Source organism: Poromitra crassiceps (genome assembly GCF_964638095.1).
Source record: "Poromitra crassiceps genome assembly, chromosome: 3".
Lineage (NCBI taxonomy): Eukaryota > Metazoa > Chordata > Actinopteri > Beryciformes > Melamphaidae > Poromitra > Poromitra crassiceps.
This window is the reverse complement of record NC_139625.1, coordinates 71,036,769-71,055,849: the sequence shown is the minus strand read 5'-3', so window position 1 is coordinate 71,055,849 and position 19,081 is coordinate 71,036,769. Positions and strand designations below refer to the sequence as shown.

The following is a 19,081-nucleotide window of genomic DNA, read 5'->3' as shown; positions in this document are numbered from 1 at the left end:
TGCCATGCATTGGGTCGTGGTTCTGGTACGCTCGGCTCCAAACACATCCATATCTAAAACACACTGCTGTGCTGTGTGAGCCAGCTGCTAGCGTTAGCGTTAGCCTCCTCACACTGTCTCAGTGTCACCAGCTGATCTCTGGACCTATTTATACTATCAAAGTCGCCGTCCTTGTTTTGGAAACAACTCTAGCAGGAAGTACATTTGATCAGTAGCATGAATGAAACAATCTGGTTTGGAATCTGGTTTGACCCTTGATAGGAATCCTTTTGATGTCATGGTCAATAAAGTATCAGCCAGTGAGCACCATAAGGTCAACAAGCACCTTAAACTCAAATAAATGAATGCCTGTCTGTCGAATTCAGCATTAATTTAATTTGTCGTCTTGCAGCAGTCTAATATTACTTATTGTAACATATTACATTTTATGAGATTGATTTAAATCGGCTTCTCTTATCGTTCATTATTTGTATTGTATTGTTCCTTGTGAGGATCTCAGGAAAACTAGCTGTGATTAAATTGCCAGCTAATAGGGACATTAATAAAATTAATAATTTAGGTTTGCATGATCTTAAAAAGATGGACAAAAAAACTACCTTAGATGGGACTTGTGTTGGTTTCTCCACCATGTTCCTGCCTGTCAAGGAGGCAAAGCCAGATAAGAAACTAGATTTTCCCCCAAAAACTTGTAACTTCCACTAGAGCGCTCTCCAAAGCAGGGTGTGATTTTTTTCCACCACTATAAACAAGTCCTCTGACAGCCACCATGACTCATCAGTGTGTTCATCTGACTCGACATGGGCTCTGTACTGTACTCCTTCAGTGTCTTCTGGACACGCCCATGTATGTGTATGTGCTCTGTGTTGACTGTACTGTGTGTAAAGGCCTCTCCCTCCCATGTGTTTGTTGTGCTCTGTGTTGACTGTACTGTGTGTAAAGGCCTCTCCCTCCCATGTGTTTGTTGTGTGCAAAATCAATTGTAGCTTTAGCGTATGTGTGACCTGTCCTGTACAGAGTAATGCTGCCTGAGAAGAATGACACGTGGGATTGTTCTGATCCAAACTTCCTTCCTTTACATGCTTGGTTGGCATGTGAGCAGCCAGAGTGGAGGGGAAGCCTCTGTGTAATGGATGGAAAATAATAGTGGAACCAGTTTTAGAAAAGTGTGTGTCTAATGCTAGATATGATCTTTCTGGCACACTTAGCCAACTGCTGTCATTGCTTGTAAGAAGGTAGAATACAGGATAACGGGGCAGTATGGCAATCATGATCAGTAAAGAGCTTTTCCCTCACATCCAAAGTAGTTTTCAATGAGTACAATAGCAGAATAAACTTCAACCCTGGGTTACACAGAGGAATGCAAGAGTCAGTATGAAATCATCAAGACAACATAGACTAATAATTTTAGTATTCAGCAACTGTCTGGCTGCTCTCATCCGTCTGCAACCTGCACCCCCTCCCTGTGTGTATCTAACTGACTTTAACCCTGTTCTACATGATGTACTCTAACTGTGCCAACAATGTTCCTTACACAGACAGTATCTCTCCAACATGGTGTTCCCCTGTCCAGAAACACCATCTAGTGGCAAAGTCAATGAATCGCACCATATCCTGAAATAAGTTTGGTTTTTACTCAATCAATCAATCAATCAATTTATGTAGGCAAAAAGCCATTAAAATGAGATAAACAATAGATAATATGTGCGATTGTTGAAGTGATATGCACAGGTAGTTTATCGAAAAAAACAAGGGATCCGACAACAACAAAATAACCCTGTGATCTTCATAAGATGCTCTTGCCATCTTTAGCCCGCAGGGAAATTTGGCTTCTGCTTTTACTAGTTACGCAGTTAAATTCATATTTCGAGCAAAATAAGACTTAAAAGGATGGCTGCTTTCCTAGCCAAGTGTCTGGTAATATAGACTAAACTTAATATAGACTAAACTTAATAGCCACAGCTAAACTTTTACCAGCATTTGACTAGAGGCTTGTGTTGCTCTCACATCCTGGTTATAGCTTTTGATTGTCACCCGGTCAAGTGAGGCCTTTTATACGTGGAGCAGGAACCGACCACACCACGGTGTTTCTGGACTCGGCTGATAACGCTGTTTGCTGCTCATCCTCCTCATCTCTCCTGTTTTTGTCTTCTCTCTGCCAAGTCTGGTGGGTTCCTCTTCAGTTTTCCTTGTTGGTTTTCTCATTTCTGGAGCTTCTTTCTTAACAAGGGCGAGACTTAAGGCCATCTGGACTGGACTTTGGAAAATGGCTGCTGACCGTGCAGGGGGAACAGAACAGAATAAAATGGCTGCTGGCCGTGCAGGGGGAACAGAACAGAATTGGTATTTTAGAATGGTTAGAACTTGAGACAAATGAGGCCCGGCGGCTCTGTGTTGAAGTGTTACTGCAGCGTTCTGAGGTCATTGGCCTCTTTTTAGAGCAATTCCAGAATGTCTATCTGCTGAATTCATTAGAGTTGATGTGTTTCTGACCCAGCATACAAATACATCACCCTCCTGTTCTGGCCAACAGCAAGACTTAGAATAAAATGATTATTTTAGCATGTGAGACCAGTCCACACAATACAACGACAGTACAGTCTGTAGCAGTGCTCTATTATCTGATTGTGTTTTTTTTAAATAGTTGTGCTATTTTACCAGTCTCAAATAATAATTTAGACTTTTTTTAAATGGCTCGCTTATCGGGTTTCCAGAGGAGCAATGCTCTTGAGCATAAATCCATGACACCTAGAAAACGTTAAAACAATGCCTGTCTATTCTGTGCTCACAAATGTGACATTTTAAGAGTATCTACAGTAGACGACTGGAAGGGGGAAAAAGTGTCCATGCCCTGGCACTGGTTTTTATTGACGTGAGTCGTCTTGTGTTTCTGCCCCAGCTTCCATTCTTTTCATTGGGCTGTGTGACGCTCTGTTGTGGTTGTTAGATGTCTATGTGGAGAAATACTGTCTCTGATGGGGGAAACCTGCTTGATGCACTGACTGCTATCTGACTCTTCCATTTCCCCTTTTCCTCCTTTCTGTCTGTCTCTCCATTGAACTACTCTCTTCCATCTTGTTTTTTTAAACACCTCCCACTTTCATTTTAACTTTTTAACTTGGCTATCCTTTCTTTTTCCATTTTTCACTCTCTTTCACCATTTGAATTTCCCTCTCTCTCTCTCTCTCTGTCTCGCTCTCTCCCTCCCTGTCTGACCAGCAGGCATAACTCCAGATGCCTTGTAATGGTTGTAAAAACGTGTCTTCTGCATGACGGACGCCTCACCTCGCCTCAACCTTCCTTTGGGCTTTGCAGTTTTCTTCAGCTCTGACTCGCTCTCTCTCTCTCCCCTCCACCTCTGGGTTCTGGCGAGGATTCCCCACGCCGGGCCGAACCAGAGCCATAATGTTACTATCACCCCCCTGTCTGTCTGCTGTGTATGGGAAGACTAGGGTTGGGCGGTGTGTCTGTGTGTCTAAAACCAAATCTCTGCTTCCTACTGTACCTTGCTTTCTCAGTGTATGTATCTGCTGTGTGTGGGATTTGGAAGGTGAGTGGGGGGCAGGCTTGGGTGGGGCTTGTAGGATAAGGAAGAACTTGGCTTCTTACCTTGTTCCCTTCAATGTCATTTAACACTGTCGCCTCTGCTTCAACACATCCTCCCTCTGTCTCTTTTTCCAGTGTTTTTAAGGGTGTGTTTTCATATTAGGTACGATTGTTGCGTTCCGTTGCCATGTACGATCACTTTCACATGAGTAATCTTGTTCCGTTCCCGGCCACACGTATCTACACACTCCGATACAGTAGGTGGCGGTATGTACCTTGCTGGTTTGCGATCCGCCAATAAACACAAAGAAGACTAGTAGGTTACACTTGCGTTGCAAATTTCTGTCTCCCGAATCAGACAAATCAGCTAAGCAACAACTCCATGCACTGTTTCATGGCGAAGTCCATACGCTATTCCATGGCGATCTAGCAATAGCTTGTCAATTGCTTCAAATGCAACGCCAAGAGTAAGAAAGCAAAGCCAATGGCTATTATACTAATGCTAACGGCTAAGCACGGTTAGCAACATTACGGTAATCACTTTTACACTCTAACATTTAGTTACAGTATAGAAAACAATACACAAACTTGTATTTACCTCTTGTAGATCACAAAAGTTCAAACCATAGGATAACTGGTTGTCTGTAAATTAATGGCGGTCCACTTCCGTGTTTTGGTACAGTTGTTTTCACACTTGATGCGAGCTATACCCGAGTACGCGTACCCGTGCCCGGGTACGGTACACAGTGTTCACACTGATCAAACAAACTGGACTTTGGGGCCCTCGGTCCCTGATGTGAAAATGCCCTAAGCTCTGTACAGCTGTGGGGGGTTGAGGTAAATGGGCTCCAGGTCGGAAAAGGCTGGAGCTCTGCTAGTCTGCTCTCTACTTAATATCTCTCTCTCCCTCCCTCCCTCTCTCCCTCCCTCCCTCCCTCTCTCTGTCTCTGTCTCTCTCGGGGAGGGGGGGGGCCTTACTGTCTGTCCTGTATGATTCATGCATTGGATTTTTCATCCAACATTTACCTACAAATGGGCCATCCTCGGCTCGTTGTAAAGCCTGACATGCTGTAAATACATGCATGACCGCAACGCTCACACAGAGCAACACTGATTATTGTGGCTCTCTAGGATTCTCCTTCTATTAAGGTTCATACACTAGTGCATCACTCTGTGCCCTCATCTTTTCCAGTGATATCAGGCTAAAACAATGTTGTGATGTCATGATGTCATAGACTCCATGCACGACGGTGGCAACGTCCAGTCAAAATTCAGATTTCTGAGCTTTTTAGCTATATAGCTACTACAGTTAGTGTTGGCGACTTTAAAATCGCAGCTGTTTTCAGATACATGTCTAAGTGTGCTAAGTGTCTAGAGACTGGGAGTGGAACGTTAAGCCGATAGGAAGCGTGCGCCGCTTAGCATCGTGCATTGGGCCTATGCATCTTCTGTATAGCACTGTGTATATACATAGATGTTGGTTTGCTTGAAGGGTGGGGGGGGGGGGGTGGGAGGGGAGGGGGTTTAGAGGGTTGGCTGGAAGGAAGCAATAGAGTACCGCAGGAATGAGTCCGGAAAACATGGACGCTCGCAATTTTGGCTCGTACGTATAAAAGTGAATGGGATTTTTGTATGGGGATTTCGGTTAAATGCATGAAATAAGGTCTGTGGTCGACGAAAGTTCATGAAACAGCAAAGTTTGTGTTCAGCAAGATAATCTTCATAAACGAGGACCACTTTTATGACTTCTGAAGCATTTTCTGAAAACCGCGTTACGCTTCAAAAGTCATAAAAGTGGTCCTCATTTGTGAAGATTATCTTGTTGAACACAAACTTGGCTGTTTCATAAACCTTTGTTAACCACAGACCTCATATCATGCATTTAACCAAAAAAAAAATACATTGTCCCTGCGGTACTCTGTGAGCCTTTTTGTTGCATTTGCTAAAAATTCTGATAGTCTACTGATAGTCTACTCGCTCCTGCTACTAATCTCCTCTGTGTCTCCTGTCCTGTTTGTGCATCTTACAGTTTGTCTTTCTAAACTTCTAATAAAACCTTAACTCTTTGCTCACCTAAATCTTTGCCTGTCGCCTCTTTGTGTGCTCCCTCTCTTTCTGTGTGTGTGCATGTGTTCACAACTGAGTGCGCCTGAAATCTTAAAACCTTAAGTTGCCATACTCATGTTTAAGTACTTTACAGCTTCTCCTTAAATTGACTGACTGAATGTATCTGTCTATCAGCAATGTGCTTCATGAATTTTATTGGTTAATTATTGAGGCACAATGGTATTGTCTTTTCTGAATTCATTAATTGAATTTAAATACAGTACTGGGATTGGCTGGGTGTGGCAACTGTACTGGACTGTACTATGCTTCACATGATGTAAACATGGCATGATTGGGTGGAATGCAGTTCAATCTAAAGTAGAAGACACACAGACACTATTTGGGATTAATACTTCCCAAGTGTGAAAAATAAAATTTGTTTCATTGTATTTATCCTCTGAAGCAATAAACACAATACATTTATTTGATAATAGTAATATTCACATTCTTTAAAGAAGTAGCCCAAATATTCACTAACTAGCTAGATGATACCAGAAATCTTCGCCTTATCTTTTAAAATAAGATTACGTTATTTGATCCTGTGGAGGGGGGGTGGACATACTAGATGTTTTACATAGACATGATGGTTGGAAAAGGTTAGCTAAGGTTGTCTTCGTCAAGCGGAGACTCAAGCATCCCGTACAGTGTGCCGTACCTCACTGCTCTCTTTCCTCATTGACACTGATGCTAGATCCTTGAAGGAAGAACTGATTGGGGGCAGAAATCATCTCAGTGTTTGAGAGCAGCCTCACTGGGTGGAGGCAAAGAGTCTGTTTTTCAGAGTGCTAAAGTTAGCTACAGTAACTGGAAACATTTAATGGTAAAAATGAATTCTGCTTAAAATTCAAATAAAAATGGGCACGACTTCTTTTTTGATCTTGTCATCTCCTCCCTTCTTTTTGGGATCCATGAAGGGTTCAAGATTGGACTAAAGTGGAGCAGAGCCTCTTGTCTGATAAACCCAGTACACAACAGATTAGCTACAGAAAGCAGTTTGCCACACAACCTTATACGGCTCTAATCTAAGATGTTGCTGCTTTATGAGTCAAGTGAAGGCCTCCCTAATGTTAAGAGCACATCTGTCTGAATGCAGACATGTTGCCTCTTTCACGCACATTGCTAAACACATAGCATTTGCATACAGGTTAGATCATACTTAATTTGTCAGTGACAACACTTTGTGAAGGAGACTAATACATACAGGTTAGATCATACTTAAAGGTACATTCAGCGATGTTTTTGTGTTAAAATAAGTGTTAAATGGCGCTATATTCTGACAGCAATCACTGAAATATAGTGTTTGGTCAGTGACTTGAAACCCCAACCCCCCGCTGTCCTCTATCTCTCTCCTGTAGTCCTGCAGGCAGGGCGGATGTATCTCCACAACCGTAACTTAGAGACTCACGGATGGCGGCATTTGATTCGGGGTGAAAAAATTCATATAGTCCTTTATAGGCATCATGATCCGACCTTCCGTTTCCCAGAAAATGTGAACTTTTCTCTGATTAGATAAAAATGGGCGCCGACCTCAAACTATCCGTGAGTGTCTACGAGTTACGATTGCGGAGATACGTCCGCCCTGCATGCAGGACTATAGGAGAGAGATAGAGGACAGCGGGGGGTTGGGGGTTTCAAGTCACTGACCAAACACTCTATTTCAGTGAGGAGACAAATACATACAGGTTAGATCATACTTAAATTGTCAGTGAGTGACTACTTTGTGGAGGAGACTAATACAGGTAGCGGGTATATTTAGAATAATACTCAAACACAGTAAGAGCTGCTCATTCTAGAACTACACTGCACAGATAACTGAGTGAATCTGCTGCTGTACATCTACATTCCTGCATCGTGTACGCACATGAGATTGTTTATTTTTACGGTATATGCATTATGAGTGTGTTTGTGCTTGTGTATTTATATTAGGGGTTGACTGGTTTTCAGATTTCTTTATTTTTATATTTTGTGTGTGCCAATAGCTACTATTTTGTGCTGTACATTTGAATGTGACCATTATAATGGCAGAATCATTCCCTACAATTACAAAGATGAGATGTTTCCCCCCAGAACTATGTTCTTTACAAGGTGGAAAAAACTCACCCTAACCGTAACAACATTTTCAACCAGTTTTGTATCATTACAATGTGGGTAGAGAGTGGGGAGTGCGTGCCCGTCCGCATGTCCTCGAGTGCCCACCGCCCGGGTGGGGTCATCAAAAGGGCCTTTCTGTTCTTCCCGTGCCCCCTGGGGGTTTCCTTCATATAGGAACCCCTCACCAAAACATGCAATATCCTGGTCGCTGAAGTGGTGCCTCCTCTGCTCGTTCGGGCGCCTGTTCGGAGGGAGGGGAACTCGTTGGAATAGCGTCATCCTCCCACGTGCTATGTCCTACCGGTGAAGCTTGCCCGTCAGGTGAAAAGAAGTGGCTGGCTACTGCCCATGTCTCGGAGGAAGCATGGAACCAGTTTCGGCTGTCCTCAGATCGGCAGAGGGTGGAGCAACAACCAGGATAAAAAAAAAAAAAAAAAAAGCACTAATGGGGGATAAAAATGGGATTAAAAGAAAATCTAGATTTTCTTTTATATATATATATATATATATATATATACAGTATATAAACATTGTTCATTTGCATATACTCCCCACATTGTAATGATACAAAGCTTGAAAATAGGCAAAGTCCTCCTTTAAAGCTATGACACTGAAACTCTTCATTAAAATATGCTAAGGACAGTTGAGTGGAGGTTGAGACGCGTTTCATTCTAGATTTTACAGACTGACATTACTGAAACTGTGGAGTAGAGTCAGAACATCTCCATCATATCAGATTTGATTTTCATTCAAAGGCCAATAGCAGCCAGATAAATCAGTCTAACCCTTGTGTACAGTATATACACTTGTGAGTGTGTGTGCACTCTGCGTATGTGATTTGAATGGAGTGAGTGTGTGTGCACTCTGCGTATGTGATTTGAATGGAGTGAGTGTGTGTGCACTCTGCGTATGTTATTTTAATGGAGTGAGTGTGTGTGCACTCTGCGTATGTTATTTGAATGGAGTGAGTGTGTGTGCACTCTGCGTATGTTATTTTAATGGAGTGAGTGTGTGTGTACTCTGCGTATGTTATTTTAATGGAGTGAGTGTGTGTGCACTCTGCGTATGTTATTTGAATGGAGTGAGTGTGTGTGCACTCTGCGTATATTATTTTAATGGAGTGAGTGTGTGTGTACTCTGCGTATGTTATTTGAATGGAGTGAGTGTGTGTGTGTGAGTGTAACCCTGTGACGTCTCCCGTCAGGATGGCTCAGGCTCTCTGAAGAGGAGCGGCTCCTTCAGTAAACTGCGAGCATCGATCCGCCGCAGCAGCGAGAAGCTCGTCCGCAAGCTGAAGGGAGGCTCGTCACGAGACAGTGAGCCCAAAAACCCCGGGTAACTATCCCCAGACAGAGCACCCATCTGCCCGCTAGCTGACTTTTTACAATTATGCACTGGAGGCCCCTCCTGTCCATGACTGGTGTACTAACCAAAAACAAACAAAAGGGATTCACTCTACTTTGCTGGTGGTGAAGTGGTCTAACTCTGAGGCTCTGTTTTGCACATGAAATGAACAAGGGAGCTGTTACTGGCACAAGTCTTTATTTTATTTTCCCCTCATTGATTCATGTACCTTGCTGTACTCATACTGGCACAATACACTTTGCTTTTCCTATGCCTCATAGTTCGCTTTTGGTATTGACCTCATGCACATGGCGGCCATTTTGAAGACTTTGGGGTGGGGAATCTCGACTTGGAAGAGCGAGTTCAGCATTTCAAGAATGTGGTTCACATCTTAATATATTTGGCCCATTATTTATCACTAGCTACCAGGCTAGTCAAGGTAGCTAGCTATAGTAGCATACTACCTAGCAGAGTGGGTGGGGAGTCGGAATAGAGTCAGACTTGAGTCATAACTTTAATTGTTTGAGACTTGACTTGATGCATGAAAAGAAGACCTGAGATTTGACTTGACAAGTTTTTATCCTATTCAAACCATGTTGCATTAAAAAGTCAGATATTTAGTTTTCTTGCAGATATTAAATTGATACTGGACTTATGATTTGTTCTGACTTGACTTGCTCTTTTACATTTAAGACTTGAGTCTTTACTTCAATGACATGGACAGTACATTTAGACTTGAATCTTTACTTTAATGACCTGGACAGTACATTTAGACTTGAATCTTTACTTTAATGACATGGACGGTACATTTAGACTTTAATCTTTACTTTAATGACATGGACAGTACATTTAGACTTGAATCTTTACTTTAATGACATGGACAGTACATTTAGACTTTAATCTTTACTTTAATGACATGGACAGTACATTTAGACTTTAATCTTTACTTTAATGAAATGGACAGTACATTTAGACTTTAATCTTTACTTTAATGACATGGACAGTACATTTAGACTTGAGTCTTTACTTTGACACTGACTGCAGTGTTTAACTGCAGTCAAGCCAGCCCTCACGTCGGAAAGCACGGTCATTCTAGCCCCCACTTGTTTTGTGGTGCGTTGCATTACACGTAGGCTGTATCTTGATAAAAACAACTCAACAACGACATTACCACCGAGAATTATGGCATTTCGTAACAACCTTAACAATGTTATAATATAATAATAATAATATGGCTTGACCAGCACGGCTACTGGCTATCGATAGTTAGCAACAACAAATGTGTTAGGCTCCAAAACGGAAATCCATAAAATGACATTTAAACTAAGATAATACAATGGTTATCGTAATTTCTACATCTATATTATCAAGGAAATATTTGTAGGGATGCTTTTTTCCTCTTCTTTTGAATTGACAGACTGGATCCGGAGCTTTGGCATATTGCTGCCCCCCACAGTCTGAAGACGTATCTGCCTTTAAGGGCTGTCCCATTTTATGGACAGTACATTTAGACTTGAATCTTTACTTTAATGACATGGACAGTACATTTAGACTTTAATCTTTAATTTAATGACATGGACAGTACATTTAGACTTGAGTCTTTACTTTAATGACATGGACAGTACATTTAGACTTGAGTCCTTAGTTTAATGACATGGACAGTACATTTAGACTTGAATCTTTACTTTAATGACATGGACAGTACATTTAGACTTGAATCTTTACTTTAATGACATGGACAGTACACATAGACTTGAGTATTTACTTTAATGATATGGACAGTACATTTAGACTTGGGACTTGACTTGAGACTTGAGACTGACTTGGGACCTCTAACAAACTAATTTGCTTTACTGTTTGGTCCATCTGAAGTTTAAGTGTTGAAGTAAAACTTGATTTCTAACAATCTCCCAGTTATAGATTCCCACCCTGAGTGTTAAAAATGGCCGCCACGTTAATAAGGTCTGTGGGTATGATGGAAGCGCAGACGCAAGTCACCCAGCCATCTTTGGTTCTGGTGTGCATGCTGCCCCCTCCCACCACGCCCGTTCAGTATGGCAGTAGAAAACCAAAGGCTGTTGATGCTGATCGGTGCTGATGCTGATCTGTCCTGATGCAGTGGAGAAAACAAACTAACATGACTACTTCATGACTTCACTCACTGTCTGGCAGCGTGTGAAGGAGCTAATGTTTGCTTTTGAAATGCCTTTATGCTTTACAGCCTGTCATTTATTTTTGTTATAACCATTAAGTTACATTTATTTATTACATTTTGTGACTTTTGGGCTATTCATTTCAATTGGTTTTGAAATATAGTTCATTTTATTAGCATTGAAATTTTATTATTTTCTATTCCTTTGTGAATTTTACTTAAAAGAAAAAGAAAAAAGAATGTCTGCATGGCTGTTTTGGTTTCAAATTCTATGCTGTTTGAATTTTTATTTATGAATAAACTTTCCAAGTGGATGTATACTTGCATGCCTCATCTGTATGCTCACTCGTTTTCCATCTTCCTCTCTGTGCCGCTCTCCACTGTTGCTGATGATGTCACTCTGTCATCATCATCACTCTCAAGTGAAAGTAAAGCACTGCAGGCATGTCCATCTTAACAAGTCATTTAATCTGTTTTCAACTGATGTTATCCTGAGGCAGGTGCCACCAGTCTGCTTCAACATGCTGTCACTTGTTGCAAGAATATGCTGGAAATGAGAAACGGCATCGAAAACAAGTAAAACAAGAACGTGGTAAAAAAAAAAAATGATTTAAGACAATAAAATTGAAATTGTCTTAACGTTGGAAATCCCACCAAATCATCACTAAAATCACATTTCAAAAATGATATTTAAAAGAAAAAAATCTTATATTAAAGGTTTTTCTTAATCTGTGTCCTTTACCATCCTCAATCGATGATTAGCAGGAATTGTACCATCTCCCCTCTGTGTTGAGTCATTGGTATTGCTCGTAATTGATACATGATCATTTTGTGCTATGTGGCATATTTAACATTAAGGGATATTTAACATTTTTTTAAAGCCTAGCCTTATTTGCTACTTACCAATGATGATGTTGATTGGTTGTTTTTTCTGAGCACAATCCATGTTGTTCCTCATAGTAGCTCTGGAAAGTTGGGCAAAATGAATGAATGCAAGGTCAATAGGGACATGCTCCTGTATGTACAAGCTGACTGAAGCTGACTGGGGGGGAAAAAGTGAACTATCCCTTTAAGAATGAGTAATGGGTAAAATGTCTCGTTGGTGTGGACATTTTTTGCAGTGTGGCCATGCTAAGCTCAGGTTTCTTCTCCAGGCATTAATATACTGGGAAAATGCATGATCTTATGTGAGTGGAATCTCTACAAGTGAATACAAATAACTATAATAACTAGGGATGGGACAATATTGAAATTCAGTGTATCATAATACGAAAATGTGACAGTACATTGACACATTATGGGCCAGAAAAATTACACTTTATATGATCTCCAATCTCCATGCTATCCTGCTGTAGTAATCACAAATGAGACACTTGACCATCACAGTTTCACAAGCTCTCCATCCAAATTATACTATTGTCACTTTGTAATGACATTTTTAAATTGTTTACATTCTAGCAGCCAATGGCATCACTAGAAATATTTGTGTCTCAGAAATAAAGAGAATTCTGCACAGTCATACTTAGTTGTCATCAAACTTGTGTTTGTTACATGTTATATCGAATCATATTGTCCCATCTCTAACAAGCCATTCTAAATGAAATATAGGGAAGATGACAAAAGTTGACAAAGACGCAGACAAACAACGTGTGTGTTGTGCTTGTAAATACTTATCTGCTGCTCAATCCAACATCTGATGGGCCTTTATCACAGCAGCCATTTTGTGTCTAAAAGGCAGGGTAAACACATGGTGCAACCATAAAATTAATGAGGGCCCCAGCACTGGACACACCTAAATGGATTGGAAGTTGGAAACCCTCATTAATGTTTTGGTTGCACCTTTGTTTACCCTGCCTTTTAGACACAAAATGGCTGCTGTAAGAAAAAGGTCAATAAGGTGGGTTTTCTGTATGTAACCTGAAGTGGGCATTTTAAACAGGGACTCACCTGGTGGCAGCTAGACTAACACGTGTGTGTAAATATCATAGATGTTATTAACTTATGACACGTTCCATCTCCAACAAGCTAAAACCACCATCCTCCCCCCTGACTCTCCACCCCCTCCCCCACTGACACCTCCCCTGCCTGCATGTCACTGTTCTGGGTGCAGCATGAAGCGAGCCAGCTCTCTGGGGGTTCTTAACGTGGAGGACAAGGCAGCGGGGGAACACTACCAAGTAAGGAAGCCCGAGCATCGGCCACACCTCTCCAGCCAGGCCCAGGGTCACATGGTGTCAGTAAGCACTTTTGATGGTTTGGTTTTGAGCCTTGTGGTGGTGCCAGGGTGACCGTCCCGTAATGGAAGGGCTCGAGGTTGAATCCCTGTAGTAGCCAATAATTAAAGGGAAAGTCCACCTTTTAAAACACTGCTGAGACAACACTGCTGTCTCTATCAGCTATGAAATAAAGGCCCAAATGCCCCAAAAGACATCAACTAAAAAAAGTCACATATGGGGATGTTTCCAACACCCCCATACAGTATGTCACCATACAGGATGTCACCATACAGTATGTCACCATATGACACCAATGTGTCATATCAATCAAAGAGCAACGGCGTCTTTCTAGAGCCGTCGTTTTGCACCAAGACACGTTCAACAAACAGGGAGAAATGCATCGTAGAAGAGAGATAACAACTTCTCCGCCCACAGCAGCAGGAGAGAGAGAGCAGTTTCTCCGCCCACAGCAGCAGGAGAGAGACAGAGCAGTTTCTCCACCCACAGCAGCAGGAGAGAGAGAGAGCAGTTTCTCCACCCACAGCAGCAGGAGAGAGAAAGAGCAACTTCTCCACCCACAGCAGCAGGAGAGAGACAGAGCAGTGTCTCCGCCCACAGCAGCAGGAGAGAGAGAGAGCAACTTCTCCACCCACAGCAGCAGGAGAGAGACAGAGCAGTTAATCCACCCACAGCAGCAGGAGAGAGACAGAGCAGTTTCTCCACCCACAGCAGCAGGAGAGAGAGTGAGCAGTTTCCACCCACAGCAGCAGGAGAGAGAGAGCAGTTTCTCTCCACCCACAGCAGCAGGAGAGAGAGCAGTTTCTCCACCCACTAGCAGGAGACAGAGCAGTCACCCACAGCAGCAGGAGAGAGAGAGAGCAGTTTCTTCACCCACAGCAGCAGGAGAGAGAGAGCAGTTTCTCCACCCACAGCAGCAGGAGAGAGAGAGCAGTTTCTCCACCCACAGCAGCAGGAGAGAGAGAGCAGTTTATCCACCCACAGCAGCAGGAGAGAGAGCAGTTTCTCCACCCACAGCAGCAGGAGAGAGAGCAGTTTATCCACCCACAGCAGCAGGAGAGAGAGAGCAGTTTATCCACCCACAGCAGCAGGAGAGAGCAGTTTCCACAGCAGCAGGAGAGAGAGCGGTTTCCACAGCAGCAGGAGAGAGAGCAGTTTATCCACCCACAGCAGCAGGAGAGAGAACAGTTTCCACAGCAGCAGGAGAGAGAGCAGTTTCCACCCACAGCAGCAGGAGAGAGAGCAGTTTCTCCACCCACAGCAGCAGGAGAGAGAGAGAGAGAGAGCGGTTTCCACAGCAGCAGGAGAGAGGGCAGTTTCTCCACCCACAGCAGCAGGAGAGAGAGCAGTTTCTCCACCTACAGCAGCAGGAGAGAGAGGTTTAGCTTTGAGTAAGAAGGGCCCTCATGGCTGCGCCCTCAGAGGGCTCAGCCATGTTCATAGAACAGCTCACTGTTCACAAACGAGGTACTGAGCTAGCTCTATCTGTTTAACCATATGTCCACCTTTAACTGTGAGTTAAAGTTCACTCCTGTTCTCTGGATGATGTCACAAAGCAAAGCATTCTGGGAAACAGGACATGACTAAGTGAAGTAAAAGTAGACGAGGCAAAATAGGTTCACCAAAAGAGTAAATTACAACCCATTTATCACAAAATATTTCCTGGATTGCATTGAAATGAAAATCTGATATCCAACAGTATAGTATACAGTATAACACTAGAGTATCAGAGTATAATAATTATCAGACAAACGGAACATTTAAAGATGTAAATGTTTCAGACCCACATCCTGGATAGGATGATGCTTAGTGCACCAAGCAGATTGAAACAAACCATTAAGATGTTTTTGCTATTTGACCCTGGTCTGACACACTATTCTTTCTCTCTCTCTCAGTATTGCAAACCAGTGTTTGCCTTCCCAGGCAGCCATGTCCACCACGTCATGAATGAAACATGAGAAATAACATCAGTGTGACTCACAGACTAACATAATGTCCTCCACTGTTTTAACTAATCAACTCCATAATCACCAGAACCAAAGTCAAGTCTCAACTCTTGTCTTCTTGCATCAAGTCTCAATCAATTCAAACTGTGACTGAAGTTCCCATCGCTGTCATCTGGTTCAATCTCACTGATGAACTTCAGACAGGTTTTGTTATGAATCCATTGAACTTTTGTTATGCAGAAAGGGAGAACATGTATTCAAGATGAATCCAGTGAACTCTTGTTAGGCAGAAAGGGAGAACATGTAATCAAGATTAATCCAGTGAACTCTTGTTAGGCAGAAAGGGAGAACATGTAATCAAGATTAATCCAGTGAACTATTGTTATGCAGAAAGGGAGAACATGTAATCAAGATTAATCCAGTGAACTCTTGTTATGCAGAAAGGGAGAACATGTAATCAAAATTAATCCAGTGAACTATTGTTATGCAGAAAGGGAGAACATGTAATCAAAATTAATCCAGTGAACTCTTGTTATGCAGAAAGGGAGAACATGTAATCAAAATTAATCCAGTGAACTCTTGTTATGCAGAAAGGGAGAACATGTAATCAAGATTAATCCAGTGAACTCTTGTTATGCAGAAAGGGAGAACATGTAATCAAAATGAATCCAGTGAACTCTTGTTATGCAGAAAGGGAGAACATGTAATCAAAATTAATCCAGTGAACTCTTGTTAGGCAGAAAGGGAGAACATGTAATCAAGATTAATCCAGTGAACTCTTGTTATGCAGAAAGGGAGAACATGTAATCAAGATTAATCCAGTGAACTATTGTTATGCAGAAAGGGAGAACATGTAATCCAAATTAATCCAGTGAACTATTGTTATGCAGAAAGGGAGAACATGTATTCAAGATGAATCCAGCGAACTCTTGTTATGCAGAAAGGGAGAACATGTAATCAAAATTAATCCAGTGAACTCTTGTTATGCAGAAAGGGAGAACATGTAATCAAAATTAATCCAGTGAACTATTGTTATGCAGAAAGGGAGAACATGTATTCAAGCATAAACATAAAAGCTGCCTGAGGAGGAGCGCTGACTTGAAATGCATTGCAGTGTGTATGCAGTGTGCATGCAGTGTGTATGCAGTGGGCATGCAGTGTGCATGCAGTGTGTATGCAGTGTGTATGAGCCAGTGAGAAATGTTCCACAGCCTTCCTGCACATTTTTTTTATGCAATGTTGAATATAACTTTCTGCATTACAAGTGGTCCCCCCTCTCCCCCCATTGGCTACTTTGGAGGGAGTATATTTATGTTTCCCAGGGTACTAATTTCCCAAGGTCCTATATATCTATGTTCCCCAGTTCAATATTCTGGTAACACACATTTACCCTCCTATTGTATTTGTGTGTTCCTAAGTTATAATATTGCATAAATATGATATTTTTCCCAGAGCAAGGCTTCAAAACACAACAAAACCAATGGTTATCATTTTTATTTGATTTTGAAGGTATCTACTGTACATTTTTATTTTTACATGTGGTGTTCCAGGTCAAATCTGACCCGACAGAGAATCTTATATTGAGAACCATATGACAGTGCTGAGGAAGTTCCCACTATAGCCCATATCATATTAAGCAAATACAGAGCTGGGGAACAACTTTTTCAGGTTCTCATTATGTACTATATAGAGCTGGGGAACATAGGACCTTGGGAACATAAGACATTGTGAACATAGGAATGAGTGGTCGGGAAACCTGTTGCTTTCCACCTCTTTTTTTTTTTTTTTTTTTTTACCTTTTCCCTAATCCCATTTCCTCTCCATGCATCTTCTCCAGGAACGAAATAATCGTTTGAGGAAAAGTCGTGACCTGAGTGCCAGCCACACTGACCTGGCGCGTTGAAGGTTCCCGACCCGGGGAAGGGGGTCCGCAGAGCTCCCTCCGTTCTGTACATAGCTGTCTGTGAATGCTTCCTCCCCCGCATCCCGTTGCCTTAGCAACTCAGCATCACACCAAGTGCTCACTGTACAGGTTCACTATTTCATTGCACTTTTTAAAGGCGTCTTCTGTGCTGGTTCTCTTGGAGGGGGGGTTATCGTGGTGTTTTCATTGTGTCCTCTCACTTCCTCACTTTTTTTTTTATCAAAAAAATATATATTGTGGAACATGAGAGCTTGGAATATGAACATATGATGTTTTGGATTTCAGTGTATATCTGTGTTTGTATGTGCATGTACTGTGTGTGTGTGTGTGTGTGTGTGTGTGTGTGTGTGTGTGTGTGTGTGTGTGTGTGTGTGTGTGCTGTTGTGGTCGAGCACCCATGTGATGGAAACGAGTTGATCCGTTTCTTTGACACAATGCTATCACTTGAATGAGGCAGGTGCAGACTGGAGTTTTTTCTTCTACAAACCTTTCTGGGTGGCAGAGATAATATGGTTAGTTGAGTTAAACCTCAGTGAGCGGAGCCAAATAACTAGTTTTTCTGACTAAGTAATTTAAGCAAAGCTCAGTGAAAAAGACGAGGTAAGAGAGGAGGAAGCTAATATTATGATGCGAGCACTCTGCTACTAACTGTTCAAATACAATCTAGTCATAAGTTATATATAAGCTCATTAGTTAGCTAGCTGACCTTCAAGTTCAAACAAGCAAATAGTAAACATGATGATGTTCCCCAGTGATGTACTAGATCCACCCTTGGGTCAGTCCCATTCATCGTCAATGCCGCCCCCTAGCGGCACAAAGTCAACATTAGACAGTGTGACTAACAAACAAACGTATACAAATGCGTGAGGAGGTTGAATTTAGGCATAGAGGGTTGATGATTGGTTGGCTTTAGGCATGAAGAGTGACGATTAGTTGGAGTTAGGGTAAGGCAATCAGAGGCAGAGTAGGGCAGGACTTGGCGCAATAACGGGATAACGGCGTATATATGAACGGGCAGAGACCGATCCATAGTCCCCCCTTTGGTTGTGGACAACTAATATTAAAACTATTAAACAATTAAAATATTTTGTTTAGAGTTCCTTCTTAGCCAGTCAAGTTTTCCAGTTACTGGTAGCTAACTTGCACTCATGTGGATCTTTGGCTCCGCCCACTGAAGTTTAACTCAATAAGAGTATTTCTGCCTCCGAGAAATGTTTGAGTAACTGAATGCTTGTGTAACTTACTCTCTAGTCTGCTGAGCGGGTGTACGGCAGTTTTAAATTACCCTGTCACTTCCTTACGTCCAAATTCTTCTGTCCTGTGTTTTAATGGAAGAGCTAGCTTTTGATGTATGAAGTTATGTTTACATTTGGGGTTTTTGTAAATTATGTTTTTTTTCTTTCCTTGCGCTGCTCTGAAGGGTGTCTTTCATGTCTTGCTATAAGAAGCCTTGAGACTGGTAGTGCTGTTTCCCTGAAAGTTAAAGGTGCTGTCAGGGATTTGCCCAGTTTGACTGGATTCTTAGGTTTCGTTCATCACTGAGAAGTCCCCCTCCCATTTGTGGATGCACACACAGGCCCGCCTCTGTGTGGAGTTGTACCTCCTGATTGGTGGTGGCAACCCTGAAACTTTCTCTGCTCTGTGCAGCAGAACAGAAGCACTGTGGGACTCATGTCATAGAAAAGACACTCTATAATAGTAATTCCTAATGGAATATAGAGCTTCCTTAGGCCTATTTTAA

At 42.0% G+C, this 19,081-nt stretch overlaps 1 protein-coding gene across 4 annotated transcripts in view; it reads left to right on the top strand.

Moving 5' to 3' along the window:
- The window catches only part of klc1a (kinesin light chain 1a), a 92,076-nt gene extending 74,685 nt beyond the window's left edge, over positions 1-17,391 (top strand). For 2 of the 4 annotated variants that reach the window (XM_083634159.1, XM_083634158.1), the window contains exon 14: positions 8,945-11,550. In XM_083634159.1, the coding sequence (XP_083490285.1) occupies positions 8,945-9,079 (135 nt within the window). In that variant the 3' untranslated portion in view covers positions 9,080-11,550. Of the gene's footprint in view, positions 1-8,944; positions 11,551-13,346; positions 13,414-17,253 lie in introns of those variants that run through there. The other 2 variants (XM_083634161.1, XM_083634160.1) reach the window with 2 other exon arrangements.
- The last annotated feature ends 1,690 nt before the right edge of the window (positions 17,392-19,081 follow it).